The 20,031-nt window shown below is 37.6% G+C and overlaps 1 protein-coding gene across 1 annotated transcript in view; it reads left to right on the plus strand.

The window, feature by feature from the left end:
• Nucleotides 1-1,852: 1,852 nt before the first annotated feature.
• The window catches only part of ACSBG1 (acyl-CoA synthetase bubblegum family member 1), a gene marked incomplete at its 5' end in the record, with an annotated part of 111,992 nt that continues 93,813 nt past the window's right edge, over nt 1,853-20,031 (plus strand). Inside the window, 3 exons of the mRNA XM_082488943.1 lie at nt 1,853-1,932; nt 11,137-11,219; nt 19,790-20,007. Coding sequence (XP_082345069.1) covers nt 1,853-1,932; nt 11,137-11,219; nt 19,790-20,007 — 381 coding nt within the window. The remainder of the gene's footprint in view (nt 1,933-11,136; nt 11,220-19,789; nt 20,008-20,031) is intronic.

The following is a 20,031-nucleotide window of genomic DNA, read 5'->3' on the forward strand; positions in this document are numbered from 1 at the left end:
CATGATGTTAATAAGTCTATTGCTAAAATGGCAGGCCTGTTTGTAGCTGACAATTGCAGGAAACTTACTTTAGCACAATCGTGTGAGTTTTCTACTACAGTTCAACAATACACAGTCCAAAAGCAACTCTTCTGCACCAGTCACCCCTGATAAATTCCCCTTGCTTCACAGCCTGGCTGCCCTGTAGCCACTTTTGTTACTGGGGGAGTCATTTAGCAGCAGAGAATCCTTGACTGCATCAAAATGATTTTCTAGCCATCAGTTAGATTAAGGAAGATTATATGAAAAACAAAACAAAAAAATCCTTTCTAAACACAGTATGGATAGAAGAGATGTGTATTTGAGGTTTTCTGTTTATCTGCTGGCAATACAAGTTTTAAGGAATTAACAGTCATTTTCCTGCTGTGAGACCAGCCTGCTACCTAGCCACTCGACACCCAAGATGCAACCCAAGCAAGATAATTAGTGGTTGTCTAATTGGAGTCCTTCATATAACATAGCATGTAAAACATTTTAGATGGCCAGAAGAAGAAAAAAAAACCAACCAACCTTCTTGTGACAGAGTTTAATCCTGTTTTTTGTTTATGGTATTTCTGTAAAGGTAGTTGCAAGCCCATGAAAGATACCTAGCGGCTTTCTGAAAAGAATCATTGGAACAAAGTGGGGATTTGGAGAATTATCCCAATATGAAGAAACTAAAAAAATCCTGGCAAAAATTAATTTTAGCTGTTAAGATGACACATTTTTACCATTGAAATATCCCCTGTTCTGTGTTCAGATATTATCAAAGCAAGTTTCTGGTGTGAGAATAGACCCTTTAGAATCCCACTGCAAAGTTTTCTTTCTCTTCCTTTTATTTCAAGTTGCATTATCTACAATCAGACACTTGGATATGGTGCAAGATATTCTGGAATAAAATTCACATCTTTCTAGAAAGTTAAATGTTTACTAGCCTTACATCTTCCTAATCACTATGGCTGTCTTTCTACCACTAAATAAAACATTCTAGATCATGTTCTCTGGCTCTGAAGAGAAATGGCATGGTACAGCTTGCGTCCTTCTCTTCCTCCTTCAAACAGGGTAGTCATTAACGTCGTCTCCCAGTAACAGACCCTGGCCTGCGTTATCCCCTGGCTTAGGGAAATGCCATTTCAGTTCACACAGACCAAAACCATCTCGGGGAAGGTGCTCACAGTGATGGCTTGAGCCATTCCGTGGATCTTTTCTGTTTACTAGTATAGAAGTAGCTTAAGTAGCTAAACTAGACTGTCTTACATCCTGGGAAGTAATTTGTTTAGTCATGTGTAGAAACTTCTACACTGAAGTAGCTGAAGTGCTCGTGTAGTTGTAATGCTGGAGGAGGTGTTGGCTGTTGCAGTACTGGGTATAATTGACTTGAAGCCATTTCCTAATGTAATTAATCTGCGTTTTCTTTAAGAAAATAACTTCATTGAATGTTCTTTTCTTGAAACTAGAGTTAATAAAATTAGAATTGCTTCAACTTCTGTGAACGAATTTGTTAAAAATCTTGGCAAAAGAAAAGATTTGCATCTTAAAGCATTGTAGACTCATTAAAATTCTTCTCATGGATAATTAAAGAAAACTGAGTTAAAAGGAAAGTTTAACAGTAAGCAGCTCAGGCACTGCGACATTTCAAGCATGTTAAAATCAGAAAGAAATAGCTTTTGTAGCCGTAGTCTCCTCCTCTTGTATTACGTGTTGTTTTTCTTTTTTTTTTTTTTAACAAATAACCAGTTACTGTTGGTTTCTTCAGTTGTCCAAGTAGCTTATTTATGCCTGACCCACACAGTTCTTGAGCATATTTGTGACCAGCTTTAAAGGATTTGTCAGCATGCCTAACAGTGGAGAGACTCTGATGAAAAAATTGGAAGATGAAAATGCAATGAATATTTCAGAAAGCTATGAAAATAGGTAAAGTAGCTTGAGTATTTATTTTAACAAATTGATTTACCAATTTTTCACAACTTAAGTTTGTCTTCTACTGCCGTGCAGATCCACAAGAACCTTGTCTGTCTAATGGTGCCTGTACTACCTAATGCAGAGTAAGGTGTATCTTTTGAGGCAAGAATGAGAGAAAATTGTAATGAAAATTCTGAATAGATTTATTCTCATATGCTGACTTCTAGTTTGGCGTTAAACTAAATAGCATCATTTAGTATGGACTATGTTGCTTGTATCCTGTATGCATATATCTAGTTGTATAGTGTTCATTTAATAGTACAGAAACTCTTAGCCCTGGAAGTGGGCTCAGCAGAAGTTGGTGTAGAGCAGTTCTGACAAAAGGTATGCTTAGCTCCTGTGCTCAGCTGCTCACAGCTTTTCACGAACATGGAATGCTAGTGAAAATACTAGTAAGCTACTAGACTCTTACGTTTCAGTAAATTAAATGATTAGTGGCTTTTCAGCCATGTGGTGAGATTATAGGCATTCTCAAATACCAGAAAATAGCAAAATTCAGATAATTCAGAAAAAAAACCCAACAATCAGTGCTCCTGTACCATCCCTTCATGTGTCTCTAATGCTAAGAGCAGCACTGAAGACTCTAGAAGTTCAGTACCAGTTGCTCTGCATGTATTACAATGTATGTAATCTACTTTGAATGGACTTTCAAAAATACCCTAGCTGCAGCTATGGAAGTAGGTCTGTCTTCCCTCCTGAATTTAGGGGAATAATCCTTAGATGATTGCCTTTGTGGTTGAGCATCTTCTCATCAAAGGCAACAGAACTTAACCAGGTAACCCATATCTTAAAGCACAGGCTGGGAAACTTCATTTTAGAAGAGTTTGGTTTAGGGTTTCTGTTGCCTTTTTACAGATCAGATTTACGCTGCCTAGGACAGAAGACAGCAGCCAGTAGCCAAAGGGAAAAATACTTCTTTTTTCCTGTTACTGTCACTGGCACTGTATCTTCTGCTAGAGAAAGCTCCTCATCTCTAGAGCTTGTGGGAATATATTTTAAAAATAGAACAACACATCTCACAGGAAACATTTTATCTTCTGATTATTATAAGTTTGTCACTATTGCTGAGTACTAATTATCCATTCCCAGAGACTGAACTACTTTATCAGGTAAATACTTTTCTGTTAAGTTAAATCTAACTTCACATCTGTTTCAGTAACAACTTGTCTGTTATGTCACTTGAAAGATTTGCTTGACCCTTTCAGGTAAAGTTAGTGGGGATCGTTTTTATCATAATGGTTTCTGCTGTTCTGGGCTTTGTAATCCTGGAGAAGCATCACGAGGAGCAAACTGTAGACTTAACGTTTTTGGAAAAGAAAAAAATTTAAGAAATCTTTGAAAGCTTTTGAATGTTTTGTTGTTATTGTTGCTTCTGGAGTCCTAATGTAGTTAATACTAGAACTGTCATTTTTTTTGTTTAATCTGTCCAAAGATCATGAAACAGTATTTGACTTGTGATCAGTATAGGTATATACACATGCATGAAAGTTAGGATTTTGCTAAATTAGTAATAATGCCTCTATTTTAGTCTGTGCATGCTTCTATTTGTGACATGCTTAAGAAAAAAAAAGTTTCCATGTTTTCATTATTTAAAAAAAAACAGTAGCTAAAAAGAATTTGAAAATATATAGTGCATCCACTGCAAACAGGGAATTTAAGCTTCCTGTATTAGAAAGATGTTTAGCATTTGGTTTGTTTCTGAATTTCTATAAAAAGAATATTTCGGACACTAGAACTCCAAATACTTTGAATGCATTCAAAGTCCTTGGCATAAATACTTGTTAGTTTTTTTTAAGTCAGTGCATGTTGTCTTATTAAATAGTGTTGTTTACCTGGTGTGGTTTGAAGTTAGGTAGCAAACTTTATATACCTTTTTTTGTATGCTGGAAGTAGGATTCCAGGTTAAAAGGACTAGACAATGAAAATAAAATTCTAGCAAAATGGAAAGAGGAAGAAAAGACCTTTTATAAGGCTGAAATTGAATCGGTGTGACCTAAAAAGTGAGCAAGAAATAAAATAACGAGTTCTGTGTAACCAAACTTTGCTGTGCTCCCTGCATACAGAGCCATATAGAGGTGGTTACTGGAAGATTTCAGCGTCAGGTCTGGGTTTTTGCAGTGCAGGGGAGAACAGAGCCAGAAAATCTGCACCAAGGTCAGTGAAGGGTTGTAGTACACCACCAGCTGCTGAATAGAGCCTTTTGGGGGGGAAGGGGAGGGGGGAATAAAAAAAGGCTGGATACATTGTTCATTCCTTCCCATTCACCCACCTAGTTCTCAGCTGTCTGTAAAACTGGTCTGCTCACCAAAATAAGTGGCCTGATTTTTGAGGATATTTAGTCCTAACAAAAGAAAAAAAATACTTTAGTTTCATTTTTTGCATGAAAAGAGATAGGTTTTACTGGAAGGTGTGTGCCAACTGTGTTATATGGCAAAATAGGTCTCAACTGTTAACTTTATCTTTAGTACTTTGTTCTTTATTAAGCATTTGTGTTGCTTTTAAATATACCTTTGTGTGGGGAGAAGTTATATGAGTAATTTGAGAAAGACCAGTTTCTTGTGCACTATGAAAAAGCAAACTGATTGTCGCATCAGCTGACCCTTTTTACAAGAGTAGGAACATATCTAGGCTGATTTGTGGCCCTCTTTAAATCTCATGAGGGCACAAAAACCAATTAAAACCTAAATCTAACCTGTTCTTTGAGGACAAAGGGATTTTTTTTAAGTAGAAGGAATAAGGAATGTATTATAATATTGCCCTAATTTGAATAGAGGAGTAACTAGTAAATAAGACAACCAGTCATAATAGATAGCAATGTCGCTGTAAAGGACCATGAGGACCTCTTGTGAATCTTTACTTTGCTCCTTAATGAAGGAATAATTTTACATGTTATACAAAATTAGGGTTTAAAGAACTTATGTTGTATGTCATTACTGTGGGTTTTTTTCCTTTTGCTGTAGAAAATGAGAAGACAACTTTGAAATGTCTTGGGTAACAATTCACAGCTCCTCAGAGTCTGGAGATGTAGTATTTGCTACTTGGCTGTTTAAGTGCTGGTCACAGATTTCTGTTTAGCTGCTGACCTATCAAAGCTGTGGTGCTGTGTTGATTTAAGTCAGAGTGACTTTATTGTCTTTGTCTAGAACAGATCCGTGAGTCTAAATTTATTGTCTTGTGCTCTTTCTTACAACCTCTCCCCCGAGCTCTGTCTTAAAATATTGGATTCAGCACTTGCAGGATGCATGGGGAATCGAGAAGGGATTACTCATGAATGGGATCCATATGAAGATACTTAGTTTCTGAAGTTTCTAGGCAAAGTGCCAGAATCATTAAAGTTTTCAGAGGTACTCATAAGTAATTTAAGTCATCGTTTTTTGCTGCCAGAAGAATTCAGATGATTACTTAATGATTCCATCTTGAATTCAAATGCCCCAGTGAGCTGTTGAAAATACCTCACACCCAGTGAAACGTACTTTGGAATGTGCAGATGTAGACCAAAAATATACTACCAAAAGCAGCTCTAATGTAAATTAAGGCTGGTGGAATGTGTATAGCTGGGTTGTCCTGGAGAACATGTAACAAAAGCTTAGGAAAAAAAGAAGTAATTTCCCATTGTTAGAACAGAGATAAATGTTTAGGACACTTGTCACAAGGAATGAAGCAGCAAAAGATGCATGCTGTTTGGAAGAACCTTTTTTTTTTTTTCCCATCTACTTTATTACTTAAATAATCAAACAAACAAGCTGTAGGAGTTTAGGGGTGAAATTCACCAAGTCATCCTCAGGAGAAGCAAGCAGGGAAAGATTAAAGCAAAATTAATGAAGAAGTTCTGCCTTGGAAAAAATGCATATTATATTTTTTGTGTATTAAATAAGATTCATATTTAATAGTTAGGAAAGCCAATTCAACAACAGTGTTTGGGGGGGGGGGGGGGAAGTACTTTTGCAAATGGGGTTTTGCACACCTTGCTCCCTAAGATTTAACACCTGCATATTACAAAATATTTCTTTGGGCAAGGCGAGCAGAGAAAGGAGTTTAATTATAAGGTGGAGACTATGTTGTAAGAAATATGTAGTAACATGCTTACTGCCACTTGAAAGTAGCCTGGTGGGTGAGTTTGTAAATAATATGCTCAGAGAAACAGCGAAGCAGATGAAGGAGCTGCACTGCTTTGGATCATCACAGTGCGGGCAAAACACAAGTGAGCCTTCCTGAGAGCCATTGAGTTTGGAAGTAGTATGCCCAGGAGAAGCTAAATGGATTGCTTTTTAGAAAAAGCATGTAAGTGACAGAAAAATTGTATGCACTCAGCAGACACAGTAACTGAGCATTCCGTCATTATTGGCTATGCTCTCTGTTGTAGACAATCTGCAGGATAATTTATTTTGAAGAAACAAAAGAACAAAAGTCATGCAATAGTGTATAATAAAGCTTTTGCAGTTAAGCGGACAGGAACTGCAGTAACATGGTTGATGATAGCTTTGCACCTTGAACATATTGTTCTTCTAAAATTAGGCATCACATTAATCTCAGCTTATCTGATAATATCTGAATGCAGTATCTTCAACAGTGAACGTTTCCTATACACTAAACCAGAGAAACGCTTAGTAATAAAAATATTTTCACTGTATAGTGAGCCCATACATATGGTACAACATTATCCAGAAACAAGGTGAGAATGGAGAAGCTGTGTAATGGGAGAAGACTCTTTGTTAGAAATACCAGGAAAGGGAGGAGTAGATGGTAGCTTCATTGTGAATCCAGATGGCATAGGTCTGTAGATAATGGACTCTGGATGAATGCATAGTCTGAACTACTGACTGTTTTAATTGCAAAAGAAAATGTTTGTTTAAGTCTTTTTGTGAGCAGTTGTGAATGTGATTTCCAGACTTTAAGTGACTTTCTATACATATATAAAGGGTTATGAGTAAATATCCTGAAGTCTAAAGGAATACCTTGTACTGAATAATGTATTAACAATATACAAGTGTAGTTATTTGATAAACTACTTAGTTTTGCAAGTTTATAGAACGCTGGTTTATTTGTTAAAACTCTAATAACTCCCGTAGAGAGCTAACTGGTAAAATTTTAACAATGATAAAGCTACAGGATTTAAACAATAGTGATAAGGGGTAGGAATATTAAAAGAATACAAGGTGTCGTCTTATTTGCCACTATACATAATCTGTTTAATGAATATCTTCTCCTTATATCTCATGATATGACTGCTGTTCGTATTCTGTTGGTGGCATTTGTGATCTTACAAATCACTGCAGAATTAAGGCCAAAACACATTGAATCCAACAACATAAAGTTCATAGTTTTTGAATTTGAGAGAAAAGATTCTAACCTAATTACATGGGATGATCAGTGTATTTTGTGAGGCTTAGTAAAATGAGAATTTCTGTAAAACATTTTCTCACTAGAAATCATTGGTTTATTGTATTAGAGACTGACTTTATAGATTCTTTTCAGTTTTATTCTTGGTATTTTCACAAGATTTTACTATGAGGAGAGAATTTAGAGGACAGCAGATATCACACTGTATTTGACCTAGAATATGAGATGTAAACAGAAATTCCAATTACCAGAAAAGGAAACATAGAGACTGTGGAAGGAAAAGGCCAATTCCAAAGTCCCTCGAAACAAAACAAAAAAAAAAAAAAAAGGAAATTAGTATCACAGTAAGTAGTGCAGTTCCTCAGGCACTCAGTATCATTATGGTAACAGAAAAAACCGTTTTTCTAACGTGTAACCAGCAAAAGAGCGCTGCCATTTCATAATTGCATAAGTGGAGAGATTTAGCTGTTACATTTGATTTCTATAGTTGCGATAAGAAATGGTACTGTATTTGTTGGTTTCCATCAAATACACTTAGTTAAAAAAGTGATTGCTGTGCCAGCAAATTCAGATGGGATGCTTTGCTTCTGATGAATCATCACCAGCAGTAGGGACTGTCAGTTACATAGGTCATTATTTTACTGTTACAATATCGGTTGCATGTGTATTACTTCCACTGGTTTGCAAAGATAAGTCTCAGTAGAGCTGTTACAATCTTGGAAACGAACAAAAGGAATCTTTCACTTTTTTTAGTCCAATATAGAGAATGTTCAAATTCGTGCTTTTTAGGTTGGCCTGGTGTGTGAGAACAGCTTCAGTATGATGTAACATCTGACTAGCACAGAGTAGCGGTGGTAGCTGCGAGTGAGTTGTGCTGCATTAGGATTTGCCCCAAACCGCTGGATAAGCCAGTCAGCCTGAGCATGCTGTGCCTTCATCTCGGGTGAAAGGGTGTGTGTGTGTGTGCATTGAATTCAGGCAGCAGATGAGGTCATGTTTGATAGAGTGGTACCTTGAAATTAAATCCCAAATTACATCAGGAAATACTGTCATTCAAAAACTACTCCTGCTAATGGAGTTATACAGAAGTGTGCTTTGTTTAGTTCTAGCTGGTCAACATTGTGTAACACGAACTCAGTTTGTTCTAATTGGCTTGCTAAAGTGATATTTACTGTTAATCCTGTGTGTATGCTTTGTAGAGGGTTTTGTGTATTACCTTTGGAATTGTAAACTTTTTTAAATGCAACAATCAGACATAGAAAATCCCCTTTTAAACTGGTAGTTGGATTTTGGAACATGCTGTTCCTGCACTAATAACATTAAATAATTTATGCAGAACTCAGCCTTAATAAGAAATTTAGGAGCCAAAGTTCAGACTTCCAAAGCATTTTGGTTTTGCTGGGGCATCTCACCACCCAAACATAATTCCACAGTGTGTGTTCTTCTTGCTGCAGTATGCTCAGTAAGCTCTTGATCAGATAGTCCCACCGAATTCTGCTCAATTTAGTCTTACTTGAACAATTCCAGATAACATAATCATTCTTGGATCTTTACTTAACTTTTAAAGGAATAACTCCTAACAAAAGCTAAAACTAACAACATTAAAAACATTCTTTCATTCAGAAGGGATGGTTCTGAATACACATAAACTGTTGATGGAAGAGAAAATTTCTTAATTGTACTTTCAGGGGAAAAAAACCCCAACTCTCAATTTGACTGCTTTAGTCCATAGAGGCAGGTAACAACTACTTTGCACGCAGTGTTACTAACTTTAATGCTCCTGAAGATATGAGATGCATAGAGCTCCTCATACGACATTTGCACGTTGAATCAGTTGGATGACAATAAAGCAAACTAAAGAGATTTTAATCTGTAAAAAGTCATTAATGATTATTAAAAGTTTTGATATATTACTAATAAGATCTGTTTTCTTCTGACGGCAAGAGTAACAGTTATCTTTTGACTAAGACTTGGTTTTATTTGTTTTGTAAAAGAATAAAAAATTAAAAAGCTTCAGTATTCAAAAGATATTGAAAGGAAAAGATTGCAAAGAAGTGCAGATTTCTGAACAGCAAATGTAGTTTTTCTTTAAAATGGGAAAAATTTCAAGAACTGTTAAGTGTTTTGAGATGGCAGACAAACATGTGTTTAAATTATTTCAGATGGTTTGGTTTGTTTTATTCCCAAATATGTCTTCCTGTTCTGTCATTCTGTCCTTGCAATCCCACTTCATAAAGCCACCATTTTCCCATATATCAAACACCGGCTTACCTTTTAAAATGCAGTATAATCCACCTCTATGTTTAAATTACATCAACATCTGCCTTCACCAAGCCAGTGACTATTTTCAGAGCCTAACTCTGCTTATCAGACAAGCCCTTTCATGTTTTGTCCCATCATGCCATTAACAAGAGAGGAAATATCCTCGCAGGCAAGATTAGCGATGACTCCTCATTTTCCTTCAGCTGCTTTTGGGACCTGGACCTCTGCTCCAAGACATGGGGATCTGCAACACGGTGGTAGCAAGGGAGGAAATGAACTGCAATTGTCACTTGTGATAGATGAAGAATTAAAAAAAGCTGCTAAATTCTTGTAAAAGGGATCCAGCTCAGTTAAGGCTTTCTTAAAGTATGATTTCATTGTGGATAACAATAACAAATTCTAGGAGTGTCCCACATATAGGTATTCTACAAAACATAGTTTTGAGATAGGAAATGATGTCTGATGTAGTGTTTGGTCCTACTGTTTGCTACCTGATGCTGCTGTGTTTAAAAAAAACAAACAAACAAACAAAAAAAACCCCACAACACCTGTTTTTGGAGTTGTTTGTTATTAATATGAAAGCAGGGAAGGGCATTGCTGGGAATGTCTTTTTCTACATTTTGAGTTAATTTATTACACTGTGGCAGAGAAGGACTTACTGAGCTTCACTCAGGACTCTTCTCTTGTACCTGTTGAGAGGGAATGAAGGTAATCCAGACTTGTTCTTGGCCTCTGAAAGCTGCCGATTCCCACCCCTTGTTCTATTAAATGAATTCAGCTAAATTAAAAAATCTTCATGCTACTGTTTATGAATAATCTGCAGTGCGTTGCTTTATGCAGTCAGTCTTTTCTAAATGCTTAGTTGTTGTTTAGATTTTTTTGCTCATATAATCGTTTGCAGTCTATTAGCTTGCAGACTTTGTGTTTTTGTGTTTATATTATCTGTGCTTTAAACTTCACCTGGTTAATATAAGCCAAGACAGGTTAATTTTGTCCATGTAATAATGATAATTTGTTGCTTTGGTGACATTTTTGAGAAACTTTTATTATTATTATTAGGAACTAAATCTCCTTCTTTTCCTAGCCTTAAAAAAAACAAGCAACAACAAAAAAACCCAACCCTGTCCTTGGGACTTCAACAGGTATCAACAGTGACAATTTACAAGGCACTGTGATATTAGTACAGAGGCAGTTTGATCAAGGTTAAGATTTCTAATTCATTCTTTATACTTGCATGGTTCATGGCCTCTCTGTCGATATTCAAAATTAGTGCCTACATCTGGTGTATTCCATGATGTTGAAACCAAAAGTCCACTGTATGAAATAAGAATATCATCCTTAGAGCGAAGGCATTTCCCTGTTTAACTTGATTGTAGAGGAGTTTGCAACAAAGAGGCAAAATGTTCTTTGTTCCTCTGAGATTTATGTTTTCTTCTGTTTGTATTTCTAAGTGCTTGCAAGCTGTGTTTTTGTTTTCCCTTGGATATAGTGTATGTTGATTGTAGTCCTCCTAGCTCTCTTGGTTAAGTTTTTAATAGGTATATTTTCTTTTAGAACCTTTACAGATGCACAGACTGTCTGCAGAGAGTCACTTCCTCACTTGGAGGAGACCCAAGATGAAGGCATGGAGGCAACAGGTAAGTATGTAAAAGATGATCCTTGAAAACTGGAGCTCTTTTTAGGTAGTTTTTTTTGTCATTTTTGTGTCTATTCTAGCAAGCTATGGCTGACAATTTTTCAGGGCTGGGATAAGGAGAGGCAGCCAAAAGTAAAATTAAACTGAAGTGATTGGGGCAACTGAAAAATTTTCAGGAGCTTTCTGCAAACTTGCACGAATTCAGTAGTTTCTGTTAGTTCTTGTCTGTATTTGAGACGATTACTAGATAAAAGTGAAAAATAGCCTGATCCCATGAAAATCATAGCAATTCTTGTGTTACCTTTGGTATCACAGCCTACTTACCAGCTGTCAACTATTGAAGATTTGGCATGCTGTGTACTACTGGAGGCTGTAAAATAATATGTATACTTTGGTCACTTCTATGTTACATTGTAGCATATGCATACTACTGTAATTTCAAACCAACTGCAGCGGTAAAATAACCTAGTTGTGCTACCATGTGGCTTAAAGGAGGTTTACTAGCAGAACTTTCTGAGGTTCTTTAGAAGGTTTGCAGCCCTGAGGGAACTCCCTGTTGCCTTGGTGAGGCTGCTGCTGGTATCTAAATATGCTCATTAAACCAGGGAATATTTGTTCTATGAGACAATTGGAACAAAGACTGCCAGTAGATTTTGAAGAAATAAAAGATCAATGTAGGAATCTCACATGCAGGCTTTGTACCTATGTATAAATATATACCTGTATGCCTATATGTTTATTTTTAAAAAGGCAGGGGTTTGATACACAATAGGTATATTTCCAAGAAATGAACTGCTAGCCATTTGGTTTTTGTTTTTCAGTAAGCAGGAAATAAATTTGGATGTATAAAGGTGCTAATTAACTTCTGTTTTCAAATATTCGGGGTATTTTATTGAACTATTTGAGATACGCATTGTATATGTAGATTATTACTGAGGCTGCGATTCTGCAGAGTACTTGCCTGTGTGCTCTTGAAGATTCTGACCTATTTTTCTAAGAATTTATCTGGGACGCTGGTTACTGCTGTCAGCTATCTACCCTGCTTCTCTCCCAGAGGCTGCTGCTGGCTGCAGTTTAGAGTAATATGCTGGGCTGTAAACCACAGTGCTCAGGAAGGAACGCACATTTAGCCACGCCTGCAGAGGTGACCACAGCCTCTGGAAGAAAGGTGAGGTGAACAACTGAGGGTAGAAGCCATTCCAGCTGTTCCATCATAATTCTCTTGCAAACACAAGTCACACCCCATACATTTTAATTAAGTAGTTCCTTTATTTGTGTTTAGATATGTTCTTAAGTTGATGAATCAGCAGCTTACCATTTAAGTTAGCCTTCATCTTTTATTTGTCTTTGGGAATCTGTGGCACTACTTGGTATCCTTTTAAATGACAAGCAGCATTTGACTTGGAAACATCACACAGCTATGTAGATGCTGAATGGTAAAGTGAGGACAGAATGTCAAAAACTCCCAAAAAATCTTTTGAGAGAAGGAAGTTCGGTGTGTAGTTGAGGTGGGTCTGCTTTGTATATCAAGAGAAAAGAAGGAGATTCTGATGTTTTCTAGTTGTGCAGAACTGTCTTTCTCATTTTATAATTGATATGTTCTGCAACCTCGGGGGTAAATTTGTCTAATGAGGACCGCAGGTTGTTCTGAATTTTTTTCCCCATTCTTTTCCACCAATGTATAGAAGCTCATTTCTGTGGAACCAGGCCACATTTTGTGTTTTTTTCTAATGCATATGTAAATCCAGAGTAACCTTACTGTTGGCAGCAAGCATTATATTGGCTTAAAACCAGTGTAAAAGTAAGAGAACTCATTCATGCTCATTTTATACTGATGGAATTGTAAAATAATATATGTTGCCCCCTGGAGGGCAACTAGTCCAGCTTTCTGCTCATAGGAGGGCTCATGGCTTTGTTCAGCTGAGTTGTGAAAACCTCCAAGTATGGAGATTCCACAGCCTCTCAGTCCTTCTTCTTGGGCTGAGTCACCTGCGTTGTGAAATTATCTTTCTGTGTCCAGCAAGAATTTTCCTTGCTGCAGTTCATGTCCGTTGCCTCTTGTTCTTCTGCTGTGTGCGTCTGAGAAGAATCTGTCGGTTTGTGGCAGACTGCAGTTAGATTCATTCTTTATCTTCTCCAGATTGAAGAAACCTGGCTCCTTTAGGGGCTTATCATACATGGTACACTCCAGGCCCCTGACCATCTAGGAGTCCTTCTTCTGGGCTTGCTTCAATTTGTCAGGATCTATCTCTTGCACTGGGGGCTTCCAAAGCTGCACACTGCACCCTCATGAGTACTGAGTAGGGGGAAATAATCACTTCCCTTGGTCTGATGGCTATAATCTTGCTAATGTAGCCCAGGATGTAGTTAGCCTTTGTCTCCACTGGGATATACTACTGACTTGCATTCAACTTGTCCACCAGGAACCACATTTTTTTTTCTGCTGAGCCAGCTGGCATCCAGTCTGTGCTGTTGCATGGGGTTATCCTACCCCAAGTGCAAGACTTACATTCACCCTTGTTGAGCTTTGAGGTTTATGTCAGGCTATTCTTCTAGTTTGCCAAGGTCCATCTGAATGGCAGCCTTGCCTTTTGGCATGTTGGCCAATTCCCCGAGTTTGGTGTCATCTTTGAAGCTTGTGAGGGTATATTCTATTGTCCTAGAAAATAATGCAGTCGTTTACCAGTATCATTCTCAGAACTAAAGCCCGAAGAATGTCACTTGTAATTGACTGCTGGCTAGACTTAGAAATGTTGACCACTGGTCTTGAAGACTAATTATCTTAGCATTTTTTTTACCCACCTGCTACTCCAACTCCATCTGGTCCAAACCTTCCAAGGATGCTGGGGGAGACCTTGTTAAAAACCTTGTTAATGGTAAAGTAAACAACATGCCACTGCTCTCCCTGTCCCGGAGACAGTCACCTCATCACAGGAGGCAATTGAGTTGGATTTAACAAGGCCAAATCAAGTCTGTCCATTCTGGCTGGTCTCAGGCACCTTTTAATAGCTCAAAATTATTTATAGGAGAGTTTGTTCTGTAGCCTTTCCATGAACTGAGGTGAGTCTGATTAGCCTTTATTTAACTGAATCCTCTTTCTTCCCTGTTTTAAGACATGTGACATTTGCCTTTTTGCTGTCATGAGGACCTTACCAGATTGCCATGCTCTTTCAAAGATGATAGAGAACAGCCTTGCCATGACTTTGGCCTGGTCTCCTGTTGCGCGCTCTGAAGTGTTCCATCTGGGCCCATCAATGTTTTTGTGTCCAGTTTGCACAAATGGTCCCTACTTTGATCTTCCTCTGCTGTTGTAGATAAAACTTCTTACCTGCCACTGGGCACAGAAACCCAGGAAGTCTGATCATGTCAGTAAAGACCAAGCTGAAGAAGGCTCTGAGTACATTAGCGCATTTCATGTCCTATGGCAGTAAGTTGCCCATGGTATCCTTGGTTCTTTTTGGTTGCCAGTGTGTCTGTAGAAGCCCTTCTTGTGGCTCTTCACATCACTCAAAACACAGTTGGAATTGAAGTTGGTGACTTTCCATTCCTGCATGCCTGGGCAATGTTTCTGTCGTGATGTTTCCTCCTGATTACATACTCTATACGCATGCATTTTGGTGCATTGTAATCAGTTTTAGAAGCGTCAGTATTGTTATGAAGCTTATTTTGTACTTGTCCTGATGCACCACTCCCTCCACGTCAGTTTGTAGAGGCATTCTTTGGAGGCTATCTTATTTCTCTGATGCACATTGGTAGTAGCTTACTGATGTGAATAGCAGTATATTTTATTGCAATTCATAAATGTTCCCTTTTCTCTCAATGGGAAAGGTAAAAGTTTCCATGAACTGAAATATTTGTGTGTGTATTTTGGTTAATTTAAAAAGATTTCCACTATTTATTCGGTCTTTTCTGTTTAGGAGTTTAAAGTTACATGTTTATTGTGGAAAATTGATAATAGAGCAGAAAATCCTCCTCCCCCAGCTGTGGCAAGGCAAGCAACAAGAAGCTGGTTTCTGTATTTTTTTAAAAGAATCTCTGTTTATATATTCTGGCTGATACATTCAGGTTCACTTGAAATTTAGAAGTTCTGTACTTCAGCTTAATCTGCTAATTGGCGCAAGGGGAAGTTTGACACAGATGCCAAGCTCTCAGGCTCCAACCTGTATGAACTTAGCTCCAGCTCTTACTAAAAAGAAGTTAAGCTTTCGGGGCCACAGACATCTTGAAGAAAATTAAAAAAATAATGGGTGAGAGGAGGAATGATGTATTTGTGTTCTCAGCGGAGTGTGATGGCATCATAGCTGTGGAATCTGGGATGATTACTGTCCATCAGAAACGCCTTCAGCAAAGAGCTGAATACGTTCTCTCGTCATTGGAGCACAGTGATGTTTTGCAGGAACTGGCCTATAATCAAGATACTGTTTTGTGAGTTAAATCTGAGTCAGTTTCAAGCAGAAGTTAAATTATTGGTTTAGTTCCTGCTTCTCAAGGCACATGTATGGAATATAACTTAGATTTACTCAGGTCATGCAGCAGGGCCATTCCACAATCAGCCTGTCTGTTTGTTAACCCGTCTGAAAGGTGACCTTGGTTCTTTTGCATTTTATATGGATATAAGAGTTGTTATTCCGTAAACATCAGAATTCATTTACATTCCCAAATCCATTCTGGCAGTCACCATGATACTTGCAGGTCAGGTAGTGAACAGAGAGGAGGTTTCATTCATATATTAGCTTTAAACTGTAGGTTTCATGTTTTTCTTTACTTTTTTCTTCTTTTTTTTTTTTTTTAAACTAGTACACAATCTCCTTTGTACATCCCAGAGGTCCAGCAGTTTCAGCCAGACTGATTATTCATGCCAAAAAAATATATGGACTTGCTATTTGTCTGTTTAAAATAATTTTTGGTATCTGGGCTGGGAGAGACAGCCTGTACCATGTTGCAACTGTTCAATCAACCATGGTGGAAAGGAATAACAATTGGCTGATATAAACACATTACAATTTTTGTATATTTGTTGTGTATTATTTCAGACTTGGTAGAACATATTTGAACAACAAATGTACTTTTATAAATCAGTATTCACATGTAAATGGTTCACAAGTCTAGGATTGTATTGCAAGACATCCATTGAAAACTTTCAAAGTATTTTTTAAGTGATAAACAAAGTTTTTTAACTATTTTTTTGATTGTGGAATTTGACTCGGGGGGGGGGGGGGGGAGAACTTGGAGAGGCTCAAAGAGTGATGGTCAGGACTACCTATCTGAATAAAATCTCTGCTGGTTTCTGTTTTATCTGACATAATAGTCATCTTTAGAACCAAGTCTTTTCTCACCATATCTCACCTTCAGTGAATTCACATGAAAGACATGAGCCAAAGTTGCATATTAGTGAATGAAAAAGCATTTTGGGTACAAAGTATAATGCAGGTAGCAAGAGTTTATTGGAAGAGAGAGGAAAGGAACAAATATTCCTCTTTGCTTGCATATAGGGAACTTTCAGTGGCATTAAGTACTTTAAGCTGGAATGCTGTTTTATTTTTTTCTTATGCTCTCCGTAATCCTACGGGTATATAATATACCAATGCTAATAGTGTATTTAAAGGATCTTTATTCTGATTTCCACTTTGTTTTCAGATGGTACCGAGTTCATTTCCAGCCTGGATGTTGCAGTTTAATTTTCAGATGCTATTGAGGCAGAGCACCTATTTTGCTTTTCCCAAAGTTTATAATTGATTCATTCAGTGTTTAGACAGGCATTCTTCCCCAGGCTCTTTCTAAGAAGAATGAGCCATCTGCTCAAAATCCCTCTGCAAACTGATAGTGGAATATATTGTTCATGTTCTACTGTTTTTACAATTTTATGGGACAGAATAGTTAGATCTCTAGAGTTATTTGGCATATTGTCTAGATTTAGGAACTGGTTTTAGATTTACATTCTACCTGCAAATACATGCAAGAACAGACACTGAATGGGCGTTCAAGTTTATATTCCTTTAGAATATATATTGTGTATTGTTAAGGTGATTCACTGAGTCGCCGTGAAACTAATTCTGTTCTTAATCTTTGGTGTGAAAAAGGCAACTTTGTTTCACACCAGGAAAAAAAAAAAAAACAACATGTAAGGAAAAGCAAAAGGAGACCTAGTTTCAAACTGCATTTTTTGTTTCTCTGTATAGATATTGCAATGATTGATTTTTTTTTTTTTTATTTTTATTATTTTTTTCCCCATTCTTCTCTGTGGAAACTACTGTACATCTGCAGTGACAAGGTAGTAATTATGCAACTTTTGTAATGTTATTGTAGGAATGTTGCTATTATTTTCGGTTCCCTTGAAGAAAGATACTCTTTGTTCAGGAGCATTTTTTTATAATATGTGGAATGGAATTTTTTATTTTAGCTCTGTATGGTACAATTTTTTGTTTTCAACAGAGTGGTCACCCACCTGTGCCCAATCACACCTGCAATCACTTCCATCTTTGTTGGTTTAGAAGCCAGAACACCATACAGAGTTTTTTGTCTGGACTTTGGTGTGTCACTGCAGAAAATAAGCATGTGTCTCTGGTCTTCTCTCTCATCTTTTTCACACCAGGATTGGGGTTAAGTGCAGAAACACTTGCTTTGCCTTTGCTACTCATAAAATTTGTTGGGTGCCACTATTTACACTTTGATAAAGTGTGTCTATTACCTAGAATTCTGCATAGCTACTTGTTTTCTAAACTATCTGGATTTATGATGCCCTTCTTCCACTGACGTAAGCAAAGCTCCACACCTATGTTTTGAAAATCATTATATGCAGTTTACACATGAGAAAATGAAGGCACATGGAGATTAAGCAGCTTTATTTATATTTATTGCTGTAGTCATTATTTTCTGTTTGTCAAGAGAACAAATGCAAGACTGTGAGTCAGGAACATGAATGGAACGTAACGTAAGTCAGGAATATCTTCAGAAATAGTTTCACAGAATACGGGCAGCAAACTAGACTGGTTTTGGTACTTCTCAGTTTAGTAGTTGTACTTTACCAGCTGATTATGAATCAGCTTTTCTACACACCTAAGTAGTGAATCTTTTTTTGCTGCAAGAGAAAGTTGGTTTTGGTTTTTTGATGTACATTTGTGAGCTTACAATAGCTTTCTGTGCCTCTAGTTATCTGTGCAGATTGCAAGCCTGACTTGAGGGATGCTGCAAGTGTATTCTAAAGTGTTCATGTGAATCCAGCTATGGTTGATGTGTTCATGTACTGGCAAAAGTGCTCAGAGAGAAAGTTTCCAGGACCTCTGTGAAGCAACTAGAGGAATAGCATTTGAGAGGGATGTTAAACTTTTGAACACTCCAGAACTGCTTTTTTCAGCCACTGAGGTACCAGGAAACAGTACAGATACCAGATGAGCTTTCTTTACAGTTTTTCTTTCTATAAGTGTAGTAAAAGACAATCATGCTTATTAACTTGTATCAGAAACTTCAAAAAGTCATATTTTCTGTTACTCTTAATTCTGACAAACCTAAGGTCTTTGGTCTGAATTTTTGCACCAGCTCTCTGTAGAATATACATCTTTTATGTTTATGCTAAAAATATTTCTTCATTTATGAAAGTAAATCTAAGGGAAAAAATGTTGTTATTAAAATGTTCTTGTACTATTTTGTTCAGAAATATTGGAACTAACTGTTTGGTAGGGGACTCCTGAGTGGTTTTTTGTCTTCCTTGTGAGAATTCACCTAAATTTTGCCGACTTACTAACCCCTAGATTATCTAAGGAGTGTGTTTATACTCAGCCTGCTTCTTGCTGGGTTTGCAAGAGCCAAGTAGAATCTTTGAGACAGTCATTTGTTGTGAATGCCAGGGACTGCCCCAGTCCTTGGCACCAGTGGTGAGAGCCAAGTGACATTAGTTGGTGCCCTGTGCTTGTTTCCTGTCAAGGAAGGGTAGGAAAAATACAAGGCGGGGGGGGAGTGAAGGGTAGAAAGGGTGAGGAAGACAAGAGCAGAAGAAGGTAAAAGATGGTGTGGAAATAAGGCAAAACAGGAGTGAGTAGATCGGGTATACATACTAAACAACAGGGCAGATGACCAAGGAAAAAACCTGTGGGAAGCAGCCGGGAACAGGGGTAGGATGAAGGAAAATAGCTGGAGGGGAAGGAGGGAGAAAAGACCTATGATAAGCAAAAGGAGTTTGGGTGCTGAACAGGGATAGAGGTTTTGGATCTTTCTGATCTCTGTAGCCTTCTGATTCACCAGCTACTCCATTAGCTCAAGGGGTAGTGGGTTGTGCAGGGCTGAGCATGGGCAAACAGATTCTCCTGGAATTTGTGGTGTGCCTGTAACACACAGATTGGCATAATTCTATATGGCAGCAGTTTTATTCAAGATGCATAACGAAGCGTAAGACATACTTCTCTCTTTACATGCATATTTCGTAGTTATAAAATTGGAAAGCCCTTCTCTCAAAAGGTGGGAAGTGCCAGAGTTGTGCTTAGTCCTGCAGTGTTTATTCAGTCTTGTCTTGTGGTACACAGTCACACAGTATTTTTCAATGATAGTATACCTTGGTGATAATGCTTTACTTTGCAGAGTCTCTGTGGACTTCCTTTGCTGATGGCAGAGTCAGACTGAGAATAGATAACTCGTGTCCACAGACTCCCATAACAGTTCATCAGATGTTCAAGGAGAGCCTGGAAAAATATGGATCCCTTAATGCTTTGGCCAGCAAGAAGAATGGAAAGTGGGAGAAGATGACTTTTTCAGAGTATTATTGCCTCTCCAGGAAAGCGGCCAAGAGCTTCTTGAAGGTAGACACAAGGAAACAAAACCGA

This window comes from Vanellus vanellus (assembly GCF_965231255.1).
Source record: "Vanellus vanellus genome assembly, chromosome: 11".
Taxonomy (NCBI): domain Eukaryota; kingdom Metazoa; phylum Chordata; class Aves; order Charadriiformes; family Charadriidae; genus Vanellus; species Vanellus vanellus.